Source organism: Lolium perenne, chromosome 4 (genome assembly GCF_019359855.2).
Source record: "Lolium perenne isolate Kyuss_39 chromosome 4, Kyuss_2.0, whole genome shotgun sequence".
Lineage (NCBI taxonomy): Eukaryota > Viridiplantae > Streptophyta > Magnoliopsida > Poales > Poaceae > Lolium > Lolium perenne.
In genome coordinates, this window is record NC_067247.2 from 366,850,274 (window position 1) to 366,877,622 (window position 27,349).

General features: G+C 45.6%; 1 protein-coding gene across 1 annotated transcript; it reads right to left on the reverse strand.

Moving 5' to 3' along the window:
• Positions 1-7,427: 7,427 nt before the first annotated feature.
• Positions 7,428-9,171, reverse strand: LOC139830715 (xyloglucan galactosyltransferase KATAMARI1 homolog). Its single transcript, XM_071819480.1, has one exon. The coding sequence runs from the start codon at positions 8,826-8,828 to the stop codon at positions 7,443-7,445; it is 1,386 nt and encodes a 461-aa protein (XP_071675581.1). The 5' UTR covers positions 8,829-9,171; the 3' UTR covers positions 7,428-7,442.
• Positions 9,172-27,349: the final 18,178 nt, after the last annotated feature.

Below are 27,349 nucleotides of genomic sequence, written 5' to 3' on the forward strand. Positions count from 1 at the left end.
ATCTCAAGGAACCAATGTTGGACTTACATTAACCTTAGCAATTCATTTGAGAATTGATCACTTGTAATGATCCAAATAGCCTAGAAATTTATGACATATCTGCTGAGCAAGCAAAAAAAGAAAAGGAGAATGAGTAGTTTTTCTATCACCAAGTATAGATTTTTGGAAATGGACTACATTGCCTTGATCGTGACATCAAGTAAGTCAGAGGAAATAAGTAGTAATACAAAAGGCAGGAAAGTCAACTACTATGCTCAACCATCCTGATTGTAGTGCGGCCTATATATTTTCGATTGGTTGGATGTCAACGTATCATTGTATCAAAGAATCAAAGGAATTATTGTAAAAAGAAATCGAAGGCTCTAAATTGGCAGGTGGTTGGTGATGTTTTTCCCTGCATCTAATAGAGGATACTCAAGTTAGACGTGCATCCACCGAAGTGATGGCCACGTCTTGGCCATTAGACATTAGAGTGTGAGAAGAGACACATGCATTGGCAAATTTGGAGGCAAACCCAAATGGGTCCAGGATTTTAAACTGCATTGAAGCTCTAAGTGAGGTTAAACTGCTTTTAAGATCTGCCTGCCAAATGCTAGAAATAGAGGAGCTTGGCAGCGCAAACTGCATGCATAAACTAACTATGAAATCGTCGGCATGCGGTCAAAGCCATTGTGCAGGCGCTGTGCCGGCCAGCTGTTGTGCGCCCGTCAAGCTCACGCTGGCCGCGGCGCCGTGTCTGGCTCAGATCCGAAACGAAGGTCTCATGTTGCTGCCGACACCGGTTTTCGCCGAATCTGCTGCCGCGGCAGCTAGAGCGGTCGATCGACAAGGGTCGGAGTCTTGGAGCTCGGAAAATCTTGCGCATATCACGTTGGTCCTGGCAGCCTAGCGATAGAATAATCATCGGTTTCTGCTGATGGGCAGAACGTCGATGTGACATGCGTGCTCCCATGATTTGGTTATAATATCCTTTGGCAGCACAGTAGAAAATACGAGGGATCTCCATGCCTCCATGGTGAGGTAAAACGAAGTAACCAAAGACTCGCCGCCATACCAACAACAATTAAAATTTGGGTTAGCTACATATTTTAGTTCTCGGTCAAATTCTATATTATTATATTTATATTGTGATTCATGTATTTGAGTAGCAAGTTCGGTTACGACTGAAGTTTTTCAATTGCAACTAACGTTGCGGCTATAAAAAAATCTTTCTAAACCGTTGGATTTGCTTCGTAATTCGTGCAATGGTGAAGGTTGAAATTGACTTTTAATAACGTTATCTAACTACAAATTATGCTAGTTCTCAATAGACTAAAAAATTAGTCACGCCCATTAAAAAATTAGTAACCTACTCCATATTATAAGACGTTTTGAAGGACTTATATTTGGCCACCAAGACATGCCATTTTATAATTGGAGATAATTAGAGACTAAGGTGATACACGAGTGCAATTTGACGAAATTAAGTCCCTAATGATTAGTAGTACATCGTGTGGTACCACATTTTCTACTACGTATTACTCTTCACTTCTGCACTCCTAAATCGGTACGTCCCTCTCTACTCAAGAGCAAAGCATCATCATTTCCAGGACCGTACGTACGTTGCTTCGTCGTCATGAGCAGTTAGTGGGCCTCACGAGCGCTATGTTGTCTTGGAGGTACTCCTACGTGCATGCGTCAAAGAAAAGTCGCCGGGCGCACGACGAGCCGCCACATGTCAACCGCCTAAACATAGCTCCAAACGGAGAGGTTAAGGAACGAAAAGATATTAATTGGCATGCACACTGGGCGATATGCAAGTGACGTTTGTTGGGTCCACGATCACCGGCGTGCATATAGCCGCTCCAGGCGCCCCTGTCCCGTCTGTCTCATGGCTCACAAAAATGATTTTTTCTCCTATTATGCGTCTCACATAGTCCCAAGTTAAGTTGTCGTGACCCGAACGCCAAGTACTAATCCGGCCTTTCATATTACTCCACATATATCCCTGCAAAAAAAAATTACTCCACATATATTAGGTCTGGCTAAAGTCAACTTTTAATGGTCGACTAGATTTATAGGTTAAAAAATCAATATTTACAATACCAAAGATAAAGTATATTTAGTTACCCTAAACCCTCAGTTGTCGGTGTTTTCTACATACTTGCTCAAACACCGTGAAGTTTGACTTTGAGTACGGAATAATATGAAACAAATGGTGTAAAATGACATCACGTATATTTTCATGTCGAGTATGTTATCATACTCTTAAGCCCTAGAGTATGTTAACTTTAGTCAATCGTGAATACTACCTCCAATTCAAGGAATAATGTGTCCTTGTTTTACGTGCTTTTCGTTTGACTAAGAATTACTTCGAATATATAAAGATTGTTCGTATGAAATTAACATCATTAGAAAGTGATTTTCAATACGAATCCAACGATACTAATTACATATAATATAACAAAAAATTTGTTGTTTAATTTTATGGTCAAAGTTTGTCATGGAATACGCGTGCGCCTTATTCCTTGGGACGGAGGTAGTAATGCCTTAGATAGGACCCTTAATCACACTACTATAAAAGCCTAGAATCGTGGATCAAGAATGTGAGGTGGCTCGTCCCGCGCATAGCACTTGGGCAGGTATGTGGTGGCTTCCCGCTACCCTTCTCCATGTCGCCATGGTGGGACAATAGACAGAGCACCACTCCACCAACACATACCTGATTCATAGTTTTAGGCTTCGTCAGACCCTGTTGCATCAACGCTGATACATCCTCGGTGGGTGCAACAATGGTGGAATCAAGATGGGACTCAGAGACATGCCGCAGAAGAAAAATATCAATGGTTTGATGGGGGGGAGGGGGTGGGGGAAACTTTGGTGAAGGCTTATTAGTAGGAATTGTGAAGATTTTACATATGTCATGACCCGTGTTAACGCGAGTATAAATTATGTCTTGTGCGTACTATCATGACCGGGTGTATAACTGTACTTGGCCTTTTAGGTCGTACGTGGATTAAAATAGATTTTTCAAAGTCAATCAAATAAATGAGATGGACGCATTATTCATTTATTCATGACTTTTTGAGTACTACTACAAAAGTTGAATCCAATGGAATTGCTTAGCCAGAACTCTACATGTGCTGCTTCTCTCCCACATCCACTAGAGGAGACGAGCATATCAAAATTTGAACATTTTTCCTTGTTTGAAACACGGAGGGCAATCCCCGGAATTGCTTAGCCAGAACTCTACATGTGTTGCTTCTCTCCCACATCCAGTAGAGAAGATAAGCATATCAAAATTTGAACCTTTTTCCTTGTTTGAAACACGGAGGGCAATCCCCGGGTGGCGGGAATTTACAAACTATGCGGCCATGCGGCCAAACATGCGCGTTCCAACGACATCGTGGTTTAGCCGGTCAAAGCCAGTGTGCAGGCGGCGGTGACGTGCAGCCGGCTGCCGCACCGGTCACGCTCATGTGGTGCTGGACCGGCCTCACACCCGAAGCAAAAAAAATGTAGTATAGGAAAAAAAGAGCGGTCGATGACGGACAAGGACAAGGGTCTCGGAGCTCGGGTAAACAATCTTGCGCATATCCCAGCCCCATTGGTCTCGTGTCATATGCAACCTAGGTGAGTGAACAGTGTACTTCCTCCGTCCACGAATAAGTGTATATCTAGATTTTGTGTTTAGTTAAACTCTTTAAACTTTGACCAAATATATAGGGAAAAGTAGTAGAATTTATGACACTAATTTAGTATCCCGAGATTCGTTTTGAAATGTAGTATCAAATTATACCGAAATCTCATTATATATGTTTCTATTTTTTTTCACGGTTGGTCAAAACATAAAATGTTTAACTTAATACAAAAGCTAGAAGTATACTTATTTGTGGACGGATGGAGTATATAATAAAACCGTTGACCAACGGGGAAATGAGACTCTCACATAGAAAAAATGTCTTTTCCCAACAAATTTTTGCGTGCGAATATAGTATGTCTCGATGTATACCCAGGATTTATTTCCAATTTTTTTGACATATTGAAATATATTTAAATTGCACTTTTCTTAATAGGTGCATTTGGACCTATGAGTCAAAACACCATATCCCAATAAGCAATAGTGACCCCATAGATTGAGTTTGGCGCCGTTTTTCAGCTTACACTGGCGCGGCTCAAAAGCAACAACTGCTTTTAGAGCCCAATAGAATAGTCGACACTTCCGTGCCGCCCCCTACAGACAACATGGAGCAGGGGTGCCAACGCTCTACGCTGCATCGGATTTCGCCGGTGGGATCCGACTGGCTGCTATATGGTCCAAACCCTACAACTATTCCCCAAATGTATCCCTTCCCATCTGGCAGTCCAGTTCACGCCCGCCTCTCCAGTTCTTGCACAGAGCACGTCCCCTCCCCCCTTCCCCCTCGCCGCCGCTTTCGACATGCCTCCAGAAAAGAAGACGATGACACGAACGAAGCCGCGCGAGGCTTCGTTAAAGGAGAAGCCAGTGACCATGAATAAGGAGGATTGGAATGACGAGAACATGATGGAAGCCCAAGCCGACATGATGAAAGGCCATGAAATAAGCATCACACATTGTATTGTCAAAGATGAGGCAAGAATCAAAGATCTTGATGGTGAACTTGTCGGCCATGGATCCATTGGCGAGGGCATGGCACAAGATGTATCGTGAATGCATCGGCAAGGAGGTGATTTTTGCCCAAGCATCGACGGCCATGGCGGTGGCAACACCACCACTGATGGAGGAGCCACCGATGACTGAGGAACCATCGGTGATTGGCGAGCTAGACTTTGAATTTTTTTTCTAAAAAGTGGACTAAGAATTTTTATCCCGCTTTGTGAGTTTTGATTTATTTTGGGCTAGAATTTCAGTTGGGGTTAGGCTATTAGGATCGTCGGTGTGTGGAACCCCACCCTATATTAAGGAGGGTTGTGCCGGCACCTCGAAAAATGTTGTGCCGACTTGCTGCTTGCGCCTATTTTGAACACACGGGTCGAAAATGCTCTTAGAACCAGAAAGAAGTTGTAGTATACAGAAACAAGCTAGATGGTGAAACTGATTAACCAAAGACTCAGCAGGAGACATAAAAAGCAAAATACTACTACTTATTTAGGCCAATAATACTTATCGCAGATTTAGTTAAAATACATGCCAAAATGTGTCTAAGCTCATTAAACCTACGACAAGTATTAAAAGTCGGAGGGAAGAGTATTCTACCTGTCTCAAAATAAGTGCGTAGAAAATAAGTGCGTGGATACATCTGTATCTGTATCAAGATTAAGTTCTCCATACTTATTTGGGGAAGGATGCGATTTAAGCAAAGAAAGGTCCAAATGATTAGGACGTACGTGCTTGTTTGATGCCAAGTTGCCCGTCTGTGTCGACGGGTCCTATTAATCCACCCATCATCATCTCCCACCCCCCAGCCGGTTCCCCTCTCACCCCGAAGCAACATCACCATCATTTCCTCGGACGGTAGCACGTACGTGGCGCCCTCGACGTCGTCGTCTTCATGAGTGGGTCTCACGTACTGCGTATATGACGAAACTAGTCTCGGATGCACGACGAGCCGCCACACGTCGACCCCATCAACTGGGGAGATGAAGATGAAAGGAGGTGTACAGAGAAATAATTGGCATCACATGCAAGATCCAGGCTCTAAGCTACATGTGCGACGACGTCTGTTGCTTGGGTCCACGACCGATCACCGCCACGCATATCGCCGCCCCAAGCGCTGCTGATCGAGACTCGATATTCCCATGCTAGCTAGCTGCTTGTCGCCACGTCGATGCTACTGCTGCTAGTTCACTCAGATACTGACAATATCCTCGCGCTATATATCGATCAGATCGCCTTCTCCTGCCACGGATAGAAGGATCGAGATCGAGAGTTGGGATCGATCGATGCCGCCGAAACGACACTTCATCTTACCTTTCTGATTCTGAAGGATTGCCTCCGATTATTAACACCGTGACCTGATGCACGGTATCTAACAGTGATATGGTAGTAGGGTAGAAAGCACTACGGAACCTCATCCCCTCTCGAAGTCTCCACACCTTAGGGCCTGTTTGTTTGGGTCATGGTTTGTAGAGGAAAATTTCGTCTACCAAAGTCGCTTTGCATAAAAAGTCATTGCTCCAACTTTCACTGTTTGGCAACTTAGCTGGCTGTCTAGCTGTGAACAGGTGAATTGTCTGAAATACCCCAGAGTTCCAAAAACATGTATAATTATCGATTTATATGTTATAAATAATATTTTACTAAAATCCGCAATAAGTATTTAAGGTCAAAAAAATCCATGTATCAATTTTTATCTCTCTAAGAATCTTTTGCTCAAAAGAAACACAAGTGAGAAGAAAAATATTCCATCGCACATGGCAGCAGAATACTAGTAGCAATAGCACGCAACAACAGTTTGGTTGCTGCTTGTGGATGTGCGCGACTGGAGCGTTGGAGGTGGGCCGGTCAGCGCGGCGCACGTACGCGAGTACGACCCGAGCTGGGATGTCTCGATGGCAGTTTCAGTAAATAAGCAAACTAACAAGGGCAAAGGGTTATACCGGTTCAGCTTTCAGTGACAAAGTTGCGGGAAGCCGCACGAAGCACCTCCGTAGGTGCTTTTGCTTGTATGCCTATTCCCTTCCCTGGCTTCGGCGAAGCCCACAGCGCAGCACATCCGTTTGGTTAGTTTAGGTAGCTTTTTAAACTGGAAAGCCACCAAAAGCCCAAACAAACACCCCCTTAGTCGGCCACAGCCGCCCGGGTCCAATCCATCTCGCCGCCGGCTTCCTCGCTGGAGGCAGTGGAGATGGGTTAGGATGCCGGCCTCCTAGTGGTAGGTTTAGTTGTAGGTTTGGTCTAGGTTTGTCCCGTGTGGCGTCTGGCGTCATGCCGATAGGGGTTTGGTCGCCGGCACTTGCGAGCGGTCGCCGGTGGCTCGTGGTGGTGCTCCTGCTGACCATGGCGCTCCAGCGGGTGGAGCCAGTGGTGGACTTTGGTGGCTCCTCTGCTGCCCCTACAAATAAGCTCGGTGGTGGCTCAGATCTGAGGATTTGGGGATGCTTGTATTCTTGGTGCGCTCATGGAGGTCATGGTGGATGCCAGGAAGAAGACTTCTCTGCTCCTCTTCGATCTGCGTTGCTGAGTTATCTAGCTGCAGCTTTTCTCTGGAGATCCTTAGCAGTGGACTCGCGACGGCTGGAGCCATCTTGCCTCTGCTTATTCAGGCCGAAGGGCGACCGTCCCCAACCACAAGATAATGGCTGTTCAACCTCCGTTCTGGAGGCCCTTGCTGGTGATTCTCGCCGGAGGCATACATCTTTTCGTCGTCAAGTGGTTTGTCCCCGACGGAGTCAAGATGGCTGGCGATGGAGTCACAGTCTCGGTGGAGAGGACTATGGACTTGATTGCGTTTTTATCTTTTGTTCTAGGGTCCTATATGTTATTTTCCGTTACGAACGCCAGCTTCTGGAATGAAGACAGAGTACCTCGTGTAGTTTTTCGGAAGGTGCCATGTATACTGGACATACGCTGAACCAGGATGGAAGAAAACGGGTATGCAGCCAGCCAACATGGAGTCGAAGGCAGATCTCCTAGTGAAGGAATCGCCCTGGGGCTGCAAGCAGAACAAAGAGCTCTGGAACATCTTCATGATTGCGCTTGGCGAATGGCACTTGCTCTCTCCAAGGTCACACTCCAGCAATTTACAGAAATTCGATGTCCTGCACTGCTCGATGAGCTTCCCTCGAATGGACATTGGATCACCAGGACGAGGAGCCCCCGCGAACGAGAACAACCAGGGCCTCTCCAGGCTCCTCATTCTATCTTGCCAAGCGAAGACATCGGCGTCTTTGGCAGGGTGGAAGTATGTCGGATACGGCACCGCAAAGTCATTTGCACTCCATGGGCTTGACTCCACAACCAGCATGGACATGTTCTTGGCGGCCGGCATGAAGAGCAGCTTGTTGCCCCAATCAGACTCTTGGTCGGTCAACCGCCTGAAATCCCATGCAATCCTTCCCCCAACCAGGAAATGGTCGCGCCCACCCATGACATCCCACTCGGGCCTCTTCCTCAGCCAGTCCACCAGATCGTGCGACGCGGCGTCCCTCATGGAGATGTTGTACCCCCAGAGGTACCTGGCGACGTCGAAGCCGGCGTAGAAGGGCACGAAGACGGCGGCGGCTCGGGAGGAGTCGTTGGTGAGGCACTGGTACTGCTTCATGCGGTTGCCGAAGATGACGTCGACGGCGAACTGGTTGGTGGCGTGCCAGCCGGTGTTGGAGAAGACCCCGTCTTGGTTGTCGAGCGGCGGGCCGAGCCCGTCGTTGCTCATGAACTTGCACATGTTGGTCCAGAGGCTGAGGCGCTGGCACTCGCGCAGCATGTCGTCGTTGAAGCGCGGCGGCAGCTCGTGCACGTAGATGTACCGGCCCCCGCACGGGTCGCTCGCGTTCTCCGCCGTCCTGAGCGCGCGCTGGAACGGGTACTCCTTCGGGGGGGCCTGGACGACGGCCGAGGGCTCCTGCTCCTGCTCCTGCTCCTTGGGGAGGGTGGCAGTGGCAGGGGGTGGGTCCGAGGCGAGAGCGGCGGGGTTGGGGACGCGGTGGTCCGGGAGGTCGTGGCGGCGCGCAATGCGGGCCTGGGTGGCGACGGCGACGGGCGGGCCGTCGGGGTCGGTGGCGAGGACGGAGAAGTGGAAGTAGAAGATGAGGACCCAGAAGATGACGCAGAGCGTGGCGAGGAAGCAGAGGCGCGACTGCGGCGCCTTCCCGCCGCCCTTGTCCGCGTCGTCGTGGTGGGACGGCAGCACGGAGCGCCGCCTCATTTTAGATGCCCGCCCTCGCGCTCGCGCGGCCGCCGACCCAGCAGCCGCCGCCGTACCGACACCCGATCCGCAATCGCAGGCCAGCGCCGTCAGCGGTCAGGGCCCCGCCGCATCAGCGCCGGGAACACCTCCAGCGGCGCGCGGAGATGGGAATCCGGAGCGGAGCACGGCGCGGAAGAAACGGATCGGCGGGCCGTGCGGACGGGTGGAGTGGAGGTTTTGGTTTTGGTTTTGATTTTGATTTTGATTTTGGGGGAGTGGAGGAAGGAGGGAGAGGCTTATTATTGGGAATCGTCGCCAAGATTTTGGTCGCGGCCGGCCGGTGTGGGATTTTCTTCGATTTGTGGGTGCGTCTTATTTTTTGGCGGAATGGGCAGACATGGGATCATGGGAAGGAGTGTGTCGGTAGGGAGGACGAAAGGGGGAAGCTAGGAATAATCTGAGGGCGTTTTTGGACATCAAATTTTGTTTTTCATGATCAATCGAATTGTTGTGGTAAGGCGAATTAAGGATATTTATATATTTATATATATATATATAAGTAGGGAGAAAAAAATAGCGGAATGTCAATCCATTTGGTTCAAAAAATGATCTAAAAAGGATGTCATTGGTCAAAAATAAAAGGTATCGAAGATTTGTCAAAATTCGATGTTTAGACAAGCTTTTGATATCCTTTTACAGACAGAAGTGGTACATGATTTGGTGTAGGGGCTTGTCGGTGGGAAGGAGAAACATGATGCTACAAGAATGAACGGGGTCGTTTTTAGTTTTTCTTTTAAAAGTGTATCAATTCCTTTCGGGGGGTTGGAACGAGACAGGGGCGAGCAGTGGTGGCAACAATAATTGAAAGGACTTTCGCAGTGGCAAAGATTATCAAGACCGAGTTACATCTATAATGCCTTCTTGACGAGTTGATGATGTATTGCATCAAGCACGTGATATTCAAAAGTATTAACTGATAAAATTATTGAAGATTTCCAAAACAAAAAAAACCTAGAGCTTTGTTATCGTCTAGGACTTCTATACGTCATTAAAGGTTAATTATTGGTACCATTTTAGGTTCTAATTATATTCAAATATGTTTCTATTTCTATTTTACTGAGTGGTAGTGTTAGAACAATATATAGCATCAATGTTTTAGGACTGTTATTTAATTGAATCATTCTATTAAGTTTGCCCTACCTTGGTTTTTTGTCCTTCGCCACTAGGCTTTACTGAAAGGATACATATCCGGTAAATCTTATGTATAATAAGAGGACACCACAAAATATACATGCGCGCAAAATGACAATGACAAGCACTAATCGTGTAGATTTTCAGAGATGTGTAAAACTATTTGCACACGAGTCAGCCATTGATGTGAGTACGAAATGATGATATGACCACTTGGAAAATAAACTTATTCGTCCGGTTGTAGACATGTTACAAGATAAGTTCGGCCCATCGCTTGGTTGTTTGCGACATGATAAAAAAAACGATGCGTGGAGTATTCACGTGTCAACACTGACTCCCCAAACATTGGTAACTCTAACTTTAACTTTTATTTTATTACTAACTACTTACGAGGCCTTTTTACATAATTGTTATCTCAAGTTAGTTATTGACCATACAAATCTGTTGGCACAAATTGTTAACTGGCGAAAAGTGAGTTTCTTAGGTTCCGAAGTTGCTCACTATGAAAGTATTAATGTGTCCCATTGACAAGATTGATGGAAACAATGATGGGCTTACGGCATCCTTAGCAGTTTATGAGAGAAATGAACACTCTCATGATAATCTATTGAGAATAAAAACATACATGCAGTTTATCTATCACCAAGTAGATATTTTTCCGAATGGATTTGTTGCATGTTGATCACGACATCAAGTAAGTTAAAGAAATTTAGTCATACAAAATGCAAAGTCAAATACTATGCTCAACCATCTTGTTTGTAGTGTTAACTATGTTCCATTGGTTGTATGTAAATGTGACAATGAACCAAGGGAAAATAATAATAAAGAAAGACAAACACAGGGCCTTCATCATATTTCATTAACTTTGAATTTTGTTTGTCATCCTAAATTGCATAAATGTCCTATAAAAAGTGGAGGAAAACATGGAAATAGGAATAACAATAGTGATGTATTCATCTATTTGGTTCAAAGAAATGATACACACGTGTGTTGATGGAAATGAGAAAGATAAAGCTACAAAACAATCAGGGTAGTTTTCAATTATGTTTTTCATGCAAAAGTGTATCATTGCCTAGCTTTATGTAAGTTGGTATGAAATGAGACGAGGCTTTATTTCCACTAAATGTAGTGGATAATGAGAGGACTCTAAATATACATTGACCTCAAATGAAACGCGCTAATTGTGCATATCTTCGTATCTCTGTAAAAAATATTCACATTAGTCGGTCACTAGTGTGAGTATGATGATACGAACCACTTGGGAAATAGACAAATTTGTTCAATCTATAACATGAGAAATTTGGACTAGCTCTTGGTCATTTACAAGATGCATTTTTTAAAATTATTCAAAAGTATCCATGCACCGACACCTGACTCGCCAAACTTTGGTAACTCTGAGTTCAATTTATTAATAACTACTTACGATACCTTTTTGCCATATAATTGATATCTTGAGTTATTGACAACAAAGGCGATTGACACAAGTAGTCCATGGGTGAAAGGTAAGTCCTTTAGGAATTGAAGGGTTGATGAGGAGATTTTTAGAGCGGGGATATACGTTTGAGTCACAATTAACACTTCCGAAGGAACCAATGAACTATAGGAACCCTTAGGAATTATGCGAGAATTGATCACTTCTGACCATTCAAATAGACTAGAGATTTATGCACTATCTATTGTGCAAGCAAAAAAAAAGAAGGAGACGGGCGGTTTATCTATCATCAAGAAAAGGTTTTTTTTTCTTCAAAATGGACTACATTGTGTTGATCCTGACATCAAGAAAGTCAAAGGAAATAAGTAATACTAAAAGCAATAAAGTCAAATGCTATGCTTAACCATCCTGATTGTAGAGCTACCTATATATTTTCGATTGGTTGAATGTCAACGTAGCAAAGAATCAAAGAAAAGTTTAAAAAGAAAAGTAAAATCGATAGCTCTAGATTGGCAGGTGGTTAATGGTGTTTTTTCCCGGCACCTAATAGACGATATGTTGACAGGTGGTTAGTTATTGACAAAAAGTTGATTGACACCCCCATGAGTGAAAAGTGAGTCCTCTAGGTCTTGGAGGGTTGATGGGAAGGTTTTCAGAGTCAGGATATACACCCGAGTCACAATTAACACATCTAAAGGAACCAACGTTGGACTTACATGAACCTTAGCAATTCATTTGAGAATTGATCACTTGTAATTATCCATATAGCCTAGAAATTTATGAAATATCTGCTGAGCAAGCAAAAAAGAAAAGAAGAATGAGTGGTTTATCTATCACCAAGTATAGACTTTTCAAAATTGCCTTGATCGTGACATCAAGTAAGTCAAAGGAAATAGGCAATACAAAAAGCTGCAAAGTCAAATATTATGCTCAACCATCTTGGTTGTAGTGCTACCTATATATTTTCGATTGGTTGGATGTCAACATAGCAAAGAATCAAAGGAATTCTTAAAAAAAAAATCGAAGGCTCTAGATTGGCTTGGTTGGTGATGTTTTTTTTTTCCCCTGCATCTAATAGAGGATACTCAAGTTAGACGTGCATCCACCGAAGTGATGGCCACGTCTTGGCCATTAGACATTAGAGTGTGAGAAGAGACACATGCATTGGCAAATTTGGAGGCAACCCCAAATGGGTCCAGGATTTTAATTTTTCCCCTGCTAAAACCCCTTATTGCATTGAAGCTCTAAGTGAGGTTAAACTGCTTTTAAGATCTGCCTGCCAAATGCTAGAAATAGAGTAGCTTGGCAGCGCAAACTGCATGCATAAACTAACTATGATCGTCGGCATGCGGTCAAAGCCATTGTGCAGGCGGTGTGCCGGCCAGCTGTTGTGCGCCCGTCAAGCTCACGCTGGCCGCGGCGCCGTGTCTGGCTCAGATCCGAAACGAAGGTCTCATGTTGCTGCCGACACCGGTTTTCGCCGAATCTGCTGCCGCGGCAGCTAGAGCGGTCGATCGACAAGGGTCGGAGTCTTGGAGCTCGGAAAATCTTGCGCATATCACGTTGGTCCTGGCAGCCTAGCGATAGAATAATCATCGGTTTCTGCTGATGGGCAGAACGTCGATGTGACATGCGTGCTCCCATGATTTGGTTATAATATCCTTTGGCAGCACAGTAGAAAATACGAGGGATCTCCATGCCTCCATGGTGAGGTAAAACGAAGTAACCAAAGACTCGCCGCCATACCAACAACAATTAAAATTTGGGTTAGCTACATATTTTAGTTCTCGGTCAAATTCTATATTATTATATTTATATTGTGATTCATGTATTTGAGTAGCAAGTTCGGTTACGACTGAAGTTTTTCAATTGCAACTAACGTTGCGGCTATAAAAAAATCTTTCTAAACCGTTGGATTTGCTTCGTAATTCGTGCAATGGTGAAGGTTGAAATTGACTTTTAATAACGTTATCTAACTACAAATTATGCTAGTTCTCAATAGACTAAAAAATTAGTCACGCCCATTAAAAAATTAGTAACCTACTCCATATTATAAGACGTTTTGAAGGACTTATATTTGGCCACCAAGACATGCCATTTTATAATTGGAGATAATTAGAGACTAAGGTGATACACGAGTGCAATTTGACGAAATTAAGTCCCTAATGATTAGTAGTACATCGTGTGGTACCACATTTTCTACTACGTATTACTCTTCACTTCTGCACTCCTAAATCGGTACGTCCCTCTCTACTCAAGAGCAAAGCATCATCATTTCCAGGACCGTACGTACGTTGCTTCGTCGTCATGAGCAGTTAGTGGGCCTCACGAGCGCTATGTTGTCTTGGAGGTACTCCTACGTGCATGCGTCAAAGAAAAGTCGCCGGGCGCACGACGAGCCGCCACATGTCAACCGCCTAAACATAGCTCCAAACGGAGAGGTTAAGGAACGAAAAGATATTAATTGGCATGCACACTGGGCGATATGCAAGTGACGTTTGTTGGGTCCACGATCACCGGCGTGCATATAGCCGCTCCAGGCGCCCCTGTCCCGTCTGTCTCATGGCTCACAAAAATGATTTTTTCTCCTATTATGCGTCTCACATAGTCCCAAGTTAAGTTGTCGTGACCCGAACGCCAAGTACTAATCCGGCCTTTCATATTACTCCACATATATCCCTGCAAAAAAAAATTACTCCACATATATTAGGTCTGGCTAACGTCAACTTTTAATGGTCGACTAGATTTATAGGTAAAAAAATCAATATTTACAATACCAAAGATAAAGTATATTTTGTTACTCTAAACCCTCAGTTGTTGGTGTTTTCTACATACTTGCTCAAACACCGTGAAGTTTGACTTTGAGTACGGAATAATATGAAACAAATGGTGTAAAATGACATCACGTATATTTTCATGTCGAGTATGTTATCATACTCTTAAGCCCTAGAGTATGTTAACTTTAGTCAATCGTGAATACTACCTCCGATTCAAGGAATAAGGTGTCCTTGTTTTACGTGCTTTTCGTTTGACTAGAAATTACTTCGAATATATAATGATTGTTCGTATGAAATTAACATCATTAGAAAGTGATTTTCAATACGAATCCAACGATACTAATTACATATAATATAACAAAAAAATTGTTGTTTAATTTTTATGGTCAAAGTTTGTCATGGAATACGCGTGCGCCTTATTCCTTGGGACGGAGGTAGTAATGCCTTAGATAGGACCCTTAATCACACTACTATAAAAGCCTAGAATCGAGGATCAAGAATGTGAGGTGGCTCGTCCCGCGCATAGCACTTGGGCAGGTATGTGGTGGCTTCCCGCTACCCTTCTCCATGTCGCCATGGTGGGACAATAGACAGAGCACCACTCCACCAACACATACCTGATTCATAGTTTTAGGCTTCGTCAGACCCTGTTGCATCAACGCTGATACATCCTCGGTGGGGTGCAACAATGGTGGAATCAAGATGGGACTCAGAGACATGCCGCAGAAGAAAAATATCAATGGTTTGATGGGGGGAGGGGGTGGGGGAAACTTTGGTGAAGGCTTATTAGTAGGAATTGTGAAGATTTTACATATGTCATGACCCGTGTTAACGCGAGTATAAATTATGTCTTGTGCGTACTATCATGACCGGGTGTATAACTGTACTTGGCCTTTTAGGTCGTACGTGGATTAAAATAGATTTTTCAAAGTCAATCAAATAAATGAGATGGACGCATTATTCATTTATTCATGACTTTTTGAGTACTACTACAAAAGTTGAATCCAATGGAATTGCTTAGCCAGAACTCTACATGTGCTGCTTCTCTCCCACATCCACTAGAGGAGACGAGCATATCAAAATTTGAACATTTTTCCTTGTTTGAAACACGGAGGGCAATCCCCGGAATTGCTTAGTCAGAACTCTACATGTGTTGCTTCTCTCCCACATCCAGTAGAGAAGATAAGCATATCAAAATTTGAACCTTTTTCCTCGTTTGAAACACGGAGGGCAATCCCCGGGTGGCGGGAATTTACAAACTATGCGGCCATGCGGCCAAACATGCGCGTTCCAACGACATCGTGGTTTAGCCGGTCAAAGCCAGTGTGCAGGCGGCGGTGACGTGCAGCCGGCTGCCGCACCGGTCACGCTCATGTGGTGCTGGACCGGCCTCACACCCGAAGCAAAAAAAATGTAGTATAGGAAAAAAAGAGCGGTCGATGACGGACAAGGACAAGGGTCTCGGAGCTCGGGTAAACAATCTTGCGCATATCCCAGCCCCATTGGTCTCGTGTCATATGCAACCTAGGTGAGTGAACAGTGTACTTCCTCCGTCCACGAATAAGTGTATATCTAGATTTTGTGTTTAGTTAAACTCTTTAAACTTTGACCAAATATATAGGGAAAAGTAGTAGAATTTATGACACTAATTTAGTATCCCGAGATTCGTTTTGAAATGTAGTATCAAATTATACCGAAATCTCATTATATATGTTTCTACTTTTTTTTCACGGTTGGTCAAAACATAAAATGTTTAACTTAATACAAAAGCTAGAAGTATACTTATTTGTGGACGGATGGAGTATATAATAAAACCGTTGACCAACGGGGAAATGAGACTCTCACATAGAAAAAATGTCTTTTCCCAACAAATTTTTGCGTGCGAATATAGTATGTCTCGATGTATACCCAGGATTTATTTCCAATTTTTTTGACATATTGAAATATATTTAAATTGCACTTTTCTTAATAGGTGCATTTGGACCTATGAGTCAAAACACCATATCCCAATAAGCAATAGTGACCCCATAGATTGAGTTTGGCGCCGTTTTTCAGCTTACACTGGCGCGGCTCAAAAGCAACAACTGCTTTTAGAGCCCAGTAGAATAGTCGACACTTCCGTGCCGCCCCCTACAGACAACATGGAGCAGGGGTGCCAACGCTCTACGCTGCATCGGATTTCGCCGGTGGGATCCGACTGGCTGCTATATGGTCCAAACCCTACAACTATTCCCCAAATGTATCCCTTCCCATCTGGCAGTCCAGTTCACGCCCGCCTCTCCAGTTCTTGCACAGAGCACGTCCCCTCCCCCCTTCCCCCTCGCCGCCGCTTTCGACATGCCTCCAGAAAAGAAGACGATGACACGAACGAAGCCGCGCGAGGCTTCGTTAAAGGAGAAGCCAGTGACCATGAATAAGGAGGATTGGAATGACGAGAACATGATGGAAGCCCAAGCCGACATGATGAAAGGCCATGAAATAAGCATCACACATTGTATTGTCAAAGATGAGGCAAGAATCAAAGATCTTGATGGTGAACTTGTCGGCCATGGATCCATTGGCGAGGGCATGGCACAAGATGTATCGTGAATGCATCGGCAAGGAGGTGATTTTTGCCCAAGCATCGACGGCCATGGCGGTGGCAACACCACCACTGATGGAGGAGCCACCGATGACTGAGGAACCATCGGTGATTGGCGAGCTAGACTTTGAATTTTTTTTCTAAAAAGTGGACTAAGAATTTTTATCCCGCTTTGTGAGTTTTGATTTATTTTGGGCTAGAATTTCAGTTGGGGTTAGGCTATTAGGATCGTCGGTGTGTGGAACCCCACCCTATATTAAGGAGGGTTGTGCCGGCACCTCGAAAAATGTTGTGCCGACTTGCTGCTTGCGCCTATTTTGAACACACGGGTCGAAAATGCTCTTAGAACCAGAAAGAAGTTGTAGTATACAGAAACAAGCTAGATGGTGAAACTGATTAACCAAAGACTCAGCAGGAGACATAAAAAGCAAAATACTACTACTTATTTAGGCCAATAATACTTATCGCAGATTTAGTTAAAATACATGCCAAAATGTGTCTAAGCTCATTAAACCTACGACAAGTATTAAAAGTCGGAGGGAAGAGTATTCTACCTGTCTCAAAATAAGTGCGTAGAAAATAAGTGCGTGGATACATCTGTATCTGTATCAAGATTAAGTTCTCCATACTTATTTGGGGAAGGATGCGATTTAAGCAAAGAAAGGTCCAAATGATTAGGACGTACGTGCTTGTTTGATGCCAAGTTGCCCGTCTGTGTCGACGGGTCCTATTAATCCACCCATCATCATCTCCCACCCCCCAGCCGGTTCCCCTCTCACCCCGAAGCAACATCCACTGGTGGAAAAAAGGGCTTTGGTCGCGGTTGGCAACTGCCATTAGTCGCGGTGGCCCAACCGCGACCAAAGCAGCGCGACTAAAGGCCCCCCCCTTTAGTCGCGGTTCCTTACGAACCGCGACTAAAGGCCCGTCCACGTGGGCCGCAGGCGAGCGCCAGGGCGGAGGACCTTTAGTCGCGGTTCTTCTGGCCAACCGCGACTAAAGGCCTCCGCATGAGGTTTAGGGTTTTAGCCCCCTCCCCTAAATCTGGTTTCTTTTTAATTTGTATTGTTTTATTTCTTTTGGGTTTTAATTTTGAAGGAGTTTCACATATTCTACGATCGTATACATACATGCATATGAATGTACAATTTCAAACAAATTTGAAATTAGAACCAAAAAGAATTCAAGAGGAATATACAATATATATTCAATATCGGATCACCATATACAATATATATTCAATATCGGATGACCATATACAATTTTGAACAAGTTAGTTACAAATTCTGGTGCATATAAAGTTCTACGTCATCGTAATAGTGTTCTCCTCTAGGATCGATGACTTCCCTCGCCAACCATCCAGCTAGTTCCTCTTGAAGTGGTCGGAAGCGAGCTTCTGGACTAAGCGTCTTCCGGAGGTTATTCCTCAGGATGTTGTTCTCACACGTCTGGTCCCGCTCATTGCAGTATCTCCGGATCCTCTCACAAACATAGTATCCACATAGATTGGTCCCCGGTGGCTGAGTATCCCCGCCGTCCGCACTCGCCATTTTAAAAGATAGCTCTTTTTTGAATTCACCGACCTTGGTATCTACGAACCGTCTCCAAACCCTACGAGGCAAAGAAAATTAAATAAGCAAGAGAGTTATTAATTAGTTACTTGATATTAGGAAATGATGAACGAAATAGGCCGATCGATATAGAGCGCAAATGAATGAAAATAATTACTTTTGCAACATTTTTCTCATGTCGCCCCAAAGCGCCGGATCCATATTCAGAGAGTCGTGGACGAGAACCGAGGAGGTCCGAACTTTAATTACCATAAGAATCCAGTGGAACCTGCGGACACGATACATGCACGATCATGCATAACTCATCGATTAGCCACATACCATGCATGGAGTAAACAAAAGAGAATGTGCTCAAGACAGAAACACTCACCCAAAATGGTAAGGAAATAGAATATCACTTTTCTCGTTGCTGTTTTCTAATAAACCGCCACAGGTCATCCTCCACGTCGGCGGGGTGGTGTTCTAACACATGTGAATTAACGATGTGTGGGTCAATGAACCCAACATCATGGATGTTCCTTATTCGCATTTCCCGCTTCTTCATTCTCGCATAATAGCGTACACAACAAGATAGTTAGGACAAGGCGAGGCAATGAACGAGATGGGGTAGAAATTAATAAATCACTTACGTAACGTAGCAACCGATGATAGATTTGTCGAGGTCGCGCAGATTGAACAGCTGGAACAATTCACTCAGAGGAATTTGTACCCGGTAATGTTTGAAGTGATGCTCATATCTAACTTCCGCATAGATATAGTCTTTGGCGTTTTTATGTTTTATGTAACCCTTGTACCAATTTAGCAGACCTAGCATTTGTCGAGGTAGATCCCCTTCTGCGCAGGCTCGACGAGAGGGCCATTCTTCACATATGTAAATACTACGTCCTTCATTGGCGCCTCATCAAGGCCTAGCGATTGCACGAAGAGTGATACCTAACTCGGCCGCTTGTTCTCCGGCACTCGTTACGGTCAATCCATGTCTGCCGCAGCTGCTATGATATCGGGGGCATCCGGATCGGCGGCTTGCACTATGAGCGGGGCGATCGATTGTTTACTTTGTTCCCCGAGCTGGGCAACTTCTTTCCCCCTTTCTAATTTTGACTCGGCCTCGTCCTTCACGGCTTTCTTCTCCGCCAACTCTTTCTGTTCTTGAACGCGAGTGCTTGCCTACGAAGTTCACGTAAATAGTCGTCGTGCGATTCTTCGCGGCTTGGGACGGTGTGTTCAAAAATGACTTAGCCCACTGCTTTTCCTTGTCGAATATACCGGCTTGGGCTCGCCCTCTATTTTCCTCTTGACGCTCGCCTTCCATTTCTCTAAATCAGCAGCCGCGCCCGCCTCGACTTCCTCGGCACTACTTTCCCAAGGCCTCGTGGGGAGAGGCTTCGATGATACCTCCGGTACCTTTGTTTTCTTAGGTACGTAAGGGTCCGGGTTAATAACCCAGGACTATACGCTTCTTCGCCGGAGGTGGATTGGGGCGGTACCGGTGTCCGATCACCCGCCGGACGAGGACCGGGGGCGGCGGCGTGGGCTGACGTGAATGAGGTGTATTAGGTGAAGCACCACCGCCACCGTCACCGCCACCGCCACCGTCACCGCCACCGCCACCGCCACCGTCACCGCCACCGCCACCACCACCACCGTACGGGGTGGACTTGTTGGCGCCTCGCCCGGAAACTTGATAAATTTCTTCCGCCATAGAATGAACTCGGCGCTTGACATCTCCAAGTCTTTTCACCCCTTCAGGTGTAGCAATGTCAATGTCCAGGTTCTCAAACCCTTGGACTATCTCCTCCACCGTCACACGAGCATAGCCATCTTGAATGGGGTTGTTGTGGTGGAGTGCTCCAGTGGTAAAGCACTGCCGATGGCTACCTTCATGGACATGTTCCCGATAGGATAATACAGATGACATGCTTTCATCTCCTTTATATCGTCCACGGGGTAGCGAGGAGGCTCCGGTGCAGTAATTTCGACCACCGGAGGCTCGGTGCTAATTTCTATCGTCGGTGCACCAGCCGGTGAGGCCTCCGTGGAAGCCACGCTGCTTCTTCTCTCGCTGGCTTCCGAGATCCATTGGATGATCTTGACATCTGCGCCCGAGCTGCATCTCTTTCGGCGACTAGTACACTCACGGTTTTCTTCATCACATCCATTTCCGTTACCAACTTCGCCACAACATCCGCATCCCGATCCATCTTTCTCTTACGGCTTCACGTAACCGTACGGGTCATCGTTCCGGGAACCCTATTTTCCACGGAATGGGCCCCATGCCTCGTATACGTCCTCCGTGTTCGGGATTCCCGAGGGCTTTTGTCGGGCGTCGTTCTCTCCGTTGAACCTGATCCTCCCCTCTTGAGCCTCCCTCATTGCCTCAATAAGCTTTTGGGTGGGTGTAATTATTTTGCCCCGATAAACACACTCCCTGTCTCCGGGTTCAGCGATCCCCCATGCCCGTACCACCAGCTTTTGGCCCTTGGGTCCCATCCCTCCGTACTGGACGGATTCCTCGCGCCCTCGGCTCGTTCTCCATCTTCTCCCACTTAGGCTGCCAAAAGCGATACCCTCCTGGCCCCATTTTATGATTGTACTCCTTCTTGGCCGCATTTTCCTTATTTTTTTCGATAGTTCAAGGAACTGCTCCGATTTCTTTTGCTTCACAAATTCTGGCCAATCATGTTGCAGTTTCTCATATTGTCCTATGAAATCCGGAGTCTTGCCCTGGTTGACAAAGTCATGGGCTAGATTTTGCTTGTATTTCCGGAATGCGTTGGGCATCCTAGAAAGAGCGAATCGTTTGACTAGCTTGCGCCTCTCCTTGTTTTCCGCAATCTTGTTACCCTCCTCATCGTATTTGCGGTATTCCGGAGGTAGAACGAAATGTTCCATAAGCTTGTTGAAGCAATCTTTTTTCTCTCTTATCGACAAAAGTGAAACCAACACGTGCCTTCTTTGGCTCATTCCACTCTGGCGGGTGATCGAGACGTTGTCTCTAACAACGGCTCCGCATTGGCCGACAAACTTGGTGGCGTTCTTCTGGGCTCCGGCTGCTTGCCGGTTTCTTCGTCGACAACATCGATGGTGCATGTTTCTCCTGCTTTCATCGTCTTGGTTGCGCCACGCTTTGACGACGTACTCGATTTTTCGACGATCCGGCCGAGGGCTAAAATAAGAAAGAGAGTCGCGCGCGTTAGTACACACACATTTATTCAAATCAGTTAGTTGTATCACCGTACGCTCAATATGTATATATATATACCTCGGCGCCGGAGGTGGTTGCTACTTCCAATTGAAGATCGTCGTTTATCGACGTTCCTTCGGCACCATCTTCTTGACCATGCCCTTCATCTTCACCCTCAAGGTTAGGATAAGAAGAGATATCATCTTCTTCTTCTCAGGTCGGCACAAATGGAATATCGCCTTTTATGATGCCGAACATATGGTCTTCGAGCGTCCGGATCATAGTTGTCCGTAATCGGGTCAGCTCTATCGTCCGCCATATGTCGATCCCGAAAACATGTAGTCAAAACAAATTAATTGTGTATATGCCAGCATTATCACATCTCTTCTACATATAAAGAGAGAGGGCGACGAGGGAGGCGAGAGGGGGACGCGTATTAGCGGTGGCGGTGGCGGTGGCGAAAGGGCGGTGGCGGTGACAAAAATACCCCGCGCGCGTATACGGAGGGGGCGACGAGGCCTCGCCGCCCCCTCCGTATACACGCGGGGTCGGTGGCGAAAGGGCGGTGGCGAAAGGGGGGCGGTGGCGGTGGTGTTGTCAAAATTTTCGTTTCCATATTCGTTTCCGGGGTTTCCGATTTTTTTTTCGATTCCGTCAAGATAGGGGGGCGGTGGCGGTGGCGGTGGTGTTAGCTCACATCAAGTTTTACTTTTTTTGAGACATAATTTTTAAGTCATATTTTAGTTTTTTAAAGTCAAATTTTAGTTTTTTAACACAATCTTTTTTAAGTCACATTTTAGTTTTTTTACACAATCTTTTTTAAGTCACATTTTAATTTTTTACACAATCTTTTTAAGTCAATTATAGTTTACAATTTTTATTAACAAAAACAAAAAAACAAAAAAACAAGAGAGGCAGGGCGCCCGTGGCGCGCCCCGCTCTCTCTCGCTCGCTCATGCGCCTTGTACGGGTGTGGCGGCGCGGTTAGGGGACGTGGGCGGCGCCGGCGGAAGGGTGTGGGCGCGCGGCGGCGGAGGTGTGCGGTGGCGCGCGCGTGTGGTGTGTGGCGGCGTCTGGTGTGCGGCGGCGCAGGTGAGCTAGGCAGCCGCGGCGGCGGGAGACGGAGGTCGCGCGCGCGGCCGGCGCGGAGAGACGTCGACGACATACGGGGCGGGGCGGCGTGGTCTTCGCGGGAGGCGGCGGCGCGTGCGGGGCGTCAGCGTCGAGGAGGCGTCGGCGTCGTCCGAGGCGCGGCAGACGTCACGTAATGGCGGAGGAAGAAGAACCGGCGCGGCCGTTCGGGCCGCGCGATATTTATAGCGAGAGGGCTTTAGTCGCGGTTGGGGTCACCAACCGCGACTAAAGGGTGGCCTTTAGTCGCGGTTGGTGACCCCAACCGCGACTAAAGCCTTTTTTCGCCCTTTTGTGGTTCCGCGAAAATGACCTTTAGTCGCGGTTGGTGACCCCAACCGCGACTAAAGGCCTTTTTCAAAATTCTTTTCATTTCAAAATCTTAAAAATACAAATAATATATCAAAAAATTGAGAAAAATAAAACTAATTCATTTCAAAATCTAAAAAATACAAATAATATATAAAAAAATTCAGAAAAATAAAACTAATTCATTTCAAAATCTTAAAAATACAAATAATATATCAAAAAATTCAGAAAAATAAAATTAATTCATTTCAAAATCTTAAAAATACAAATAATATATCAAAAAATTCAGAAAAATAAAACTAATTCATTTCAAAATCTTAAAAATACAAATAATATATCAAAAAATTCAGAAAAATAAAACTAATTCATTTCAAAATCTGAAAAATACAAATAATATATCAAAAAATTCAGAAAAATAAAACTAATTCATTTCTAAATCTTAAAAATACAAATAATATATCAAAAAATTCAGAAAAATAAAACTAATTCATTTCAAAATCTCAAAAATACAAATAATGTATCAAAAAAATCAGAAAAATAAAACTAATTCATTTCAAAATGTTTAAAATACATATAATATATCAAAAAATTCATAAAAAGAAAACTAATTCAATTCAAAATTTTAAAAATACAAATTATCAAAAATTCATAAAAATAAAACTAATTCAATTCAAAAGTTCGTTGGCCCCCTCTTCCCGCCTCTTTCCGCCGACCCCCTCTTCCCTCCTCGTCTTCCCGCCATTTCTTCCCTGTCTTCCCGCCTCTTTCTTCCCGCCAATTGTTTCCCGCCAATTTCTTTCGGCCTCTTTCTTCCCGCCAATTTTTTCCCGCCAATTTCTTCCCGCCACTTTCTCCCCGCCTCTTTCTTCCCGCCTCTGTCTTCCCGCTCCCATTTTTCCCGCCATTTGTCACTACATATAGGTAGCCCGGCTTGGCCGCATTATCACATCTCTACAATCTCTCATCACTCTCTCATGGCTTCCACCGCACCCACTCTAACCTACCGGCGGGTGGAGGAGCTTTGCGCCTCGAACTACCCTTGCCCTCGTGGCTACCGCGTCCTGGCCGGGAGCCTAAGCGCCGGCGGCGTGCCGTTCCCTCCCGTCCCTCAGGGTACTGCGCGCCTGGAGGCCATCACGAACCACTACTACCTCGACCTCACGCCGGAGCAGCGGATGAATCCCCGCTGGCATCCCGATAACCAGCATACTTGGGACGCCTTCTTCATCAATCGGCGTGAGAGGGCGCTCGCCGAGTATGAGGAGGACGGTGCGCCTCCCGGAAACTTCCACGAGGCCGGCCGTCGGCTATGGTGGTACGGCCGGACTCTGCAGAGCGTCATGGACTACATCATGGCCGGCGATATCCCCGCTGCGCTACCCTCGATTCGAGCCACGAGCGCCGCCCGACGCAGCCGACGACAAGCGACGACGATGCGGCAACTTAGAAGGCGACGACTACCGGTACAACGGCGGCGGCTATGAAGACTACGAGTATGCATATTATACGCCTAGGCAGGAGTATGACTAAATCACTCCAAATTTCATGTATGCGGGAGTATGACTTAGTCACTCCAAATTTCCTGTATGAAGGAGTATGACTTAGTCACTCCAAATTTCATGTATGCATGCAGGAGTATGACTTAGTCACTCCAAATTTCATGTATCATCGGTGCTATCTCGAGTCAATTGAATCATTCGAAAATGGACACCAAACACATCACGGGTAATATAATTCACATGATTCATTCAACAAAGTTTGGTACAATAAATTATTACACATCATTTCTTCCCTTGTGTCCACTGCTTGCTTACGATTGTGCCGTATCCATGGAGCATCCTCATCATTTAACTTAATGCTTGGGTCGGTGTTCACTTTGAAGGGCGGAATTTCAGCAAACATATTATAAACTTATAACATGTCTGTCTTGTCATCCACTCCCACGATGTATCTTTTCCCTGAAAGAACAATTTGTCGCTTTGAAACATCGCATGAACTACTGATCGTTTTCTTATCTTTCCGTTTCCTCGATTTGCTACTCATGTCCTTCACATAGAAAACCTGAGCGACATCTTTCGCTAGGACGAATGGTTCGTCAAGATAACCAAGATTGTTGAAATCCACCATTGTCATTCCGTATTGCTGGTCCACCTTTACCCCACCTCCTGTTAGCTTGAACCATTTGCACAGGAACAAAGGGACCCTAAAGGAGGGTCCATAGTCAAGTTCCCATATCTCCTCTATGTAACCATAATATGTGACCTTTTGCCCATTCTCGGTTGCTGCATCAAAGCGGACACCACTGTTTTGGTTGGTGCTCTTTTTATCTTGGGCGATCGTGTAAAATGTATTCCCATTTATCTCGTACCCTTGGAAAGTCGTTATAGTCGAAGATGGTGTCTTGGCCAACATGTACAGCTGATCTACAACCTTATTGTCACTCATTAAATGTTTTCTCAACCAACCGCCGAAAGTCTCCATGTGGGCCTTCCTAATCCAGGATTCGGGCTTCCCAGGGTTGTCCGAGCGTAAAATATTCTTGTGTTTCTCAAAGTACGGAGCAACCAAGCTGGAATTGGTCGAAGCGTGTGGTGTGCTTGATCGAGAGAATGGCCGTCCATACATATCATTGATTTCCTTCCGATCGTGCCTTTTCCACTTAGTCTCCCCTCGTGCCGCGATTGAGGAAGACCAATCGGCTTAAGGTCGGGAACAAAGTCAACACAAAACTCAATTACCTCCTCATTTCCATAGCCCTTGGCGATGCTTCCTTACGGCCTAGCACGGTTACGAACATATTTCTTTAATACTCCCATGAACCTCTCGAAGGGGAACATATTGTGTAGAAATACGGGACCGAGAATGGAAATCTCATCGACTAGGTGAACCAGGAGGTGCGTCATAATATTGAAGAAGGATGGCGGGAACACCAACTCGAAACTCGACAAGACATTGGATCACATCGTTCAGAATCGTGGTAGAACTTACGGATTGATTACCTTCTCGAGAGATTGCATTGAGGAATGCACATAGCTTCACAATGGGCGATCGAACATTTTCCGGCAGAGCCCCCTCAAAGCAATCGGAAGCAATTGCGTCATAATCACGTGGCGATCGTGAGACTTCAGGTTTTGGAACTTTTTCTCCGCCATGTTTATTATTCCCTTTATATTGGACGAGAATCTGACGGGACCTTCATACGCTCGGGCATTCAAAAAAGATGACCTTCTCTTCTTTGGTCGTAGCGTAGGCGGCACGACCTTGAAACCGTTCCGGATGCCGGTCATCGTGGTCTTTCAAACTTTGCTGGTCTGCCGTGCTTCCTTTGTATCATTTGACTTCCCATACACGCCCAAGAAGCTTAGGATGTTCACGCAAATATTCTTCGTAACGTGCATCACGTCGATTGCAGAGCGGACTTCTAGGACTTTCCAATATTCTAGCTCCCGAATATAGATTTCTTCTTCCACATGGCTACGTGCCCGTCGGCTCCCTTCGAATCGATTGTCCGCCAGGACCCTTTCCAAAGATGACTTTCAAACCCTTGACCATATCAAATACCTCAGCACCGGTGTGTTCGCAGGCTTCGGCCGTGATCTGCCTTGCCGTTGTAATGCTTGCCTTTCTTTCTTCTTTGGATGACCTTTCGGAAGAAATCGACGATGCCCAAGGTACACGTTCTTCTTACAATTTGGCAAATGTACACTTTCAGTCTCATGTAAGCAGTGCGTGCATGCATTGTATCCCTTATTTGACAGTCCCGAAAGGTTACTAAGAGCAGGCCAATCGTTGATGGTTACGAAAAGCAACGCTCGTAGGTCAAATTCCTCTTCTTTGTGCTCATCCCACACACGGACACCAGGTCTGCCCCACAGCTGTAAAAGTTCATCAACTAATGGCCTTAGGTACACATCGATGTCGTTGCCGGGTTGCTTCGGACCTTGGATGAGCAACGGCATCATAATGAACTTCCGCTTCATGCACAACCAAGGAGGAAGGTTGTAGATGCATAGAGTCACGGGCAGGTACTATGGCTGGAGCTCGCTCGCCAAAAGGATTCATGCCATCCGTACTTAGACCAAATCTTATGTTCCTTGCGTCGGCTGCAAAATCTTTGAACTCTCTGTCGATCTTTCTCCATTGCGTTCCATCTGCGGGGTGTCTCAACTCCCCGTCCGACTTACGGTCCTCTTTGTGCCATCGCAACAACTTGGCATGCTCTTTGTTCTGAGCAGACGTTTCAACCGTGGTATTATAGGAGCATACCACATCACCTTGGCGGGAACCCTCTTCACGGGTTTCGGCCCTCAACATCGTCACCAGGGTCATCGCCTCGATCTTATAACGCAATGCGGTGCATACT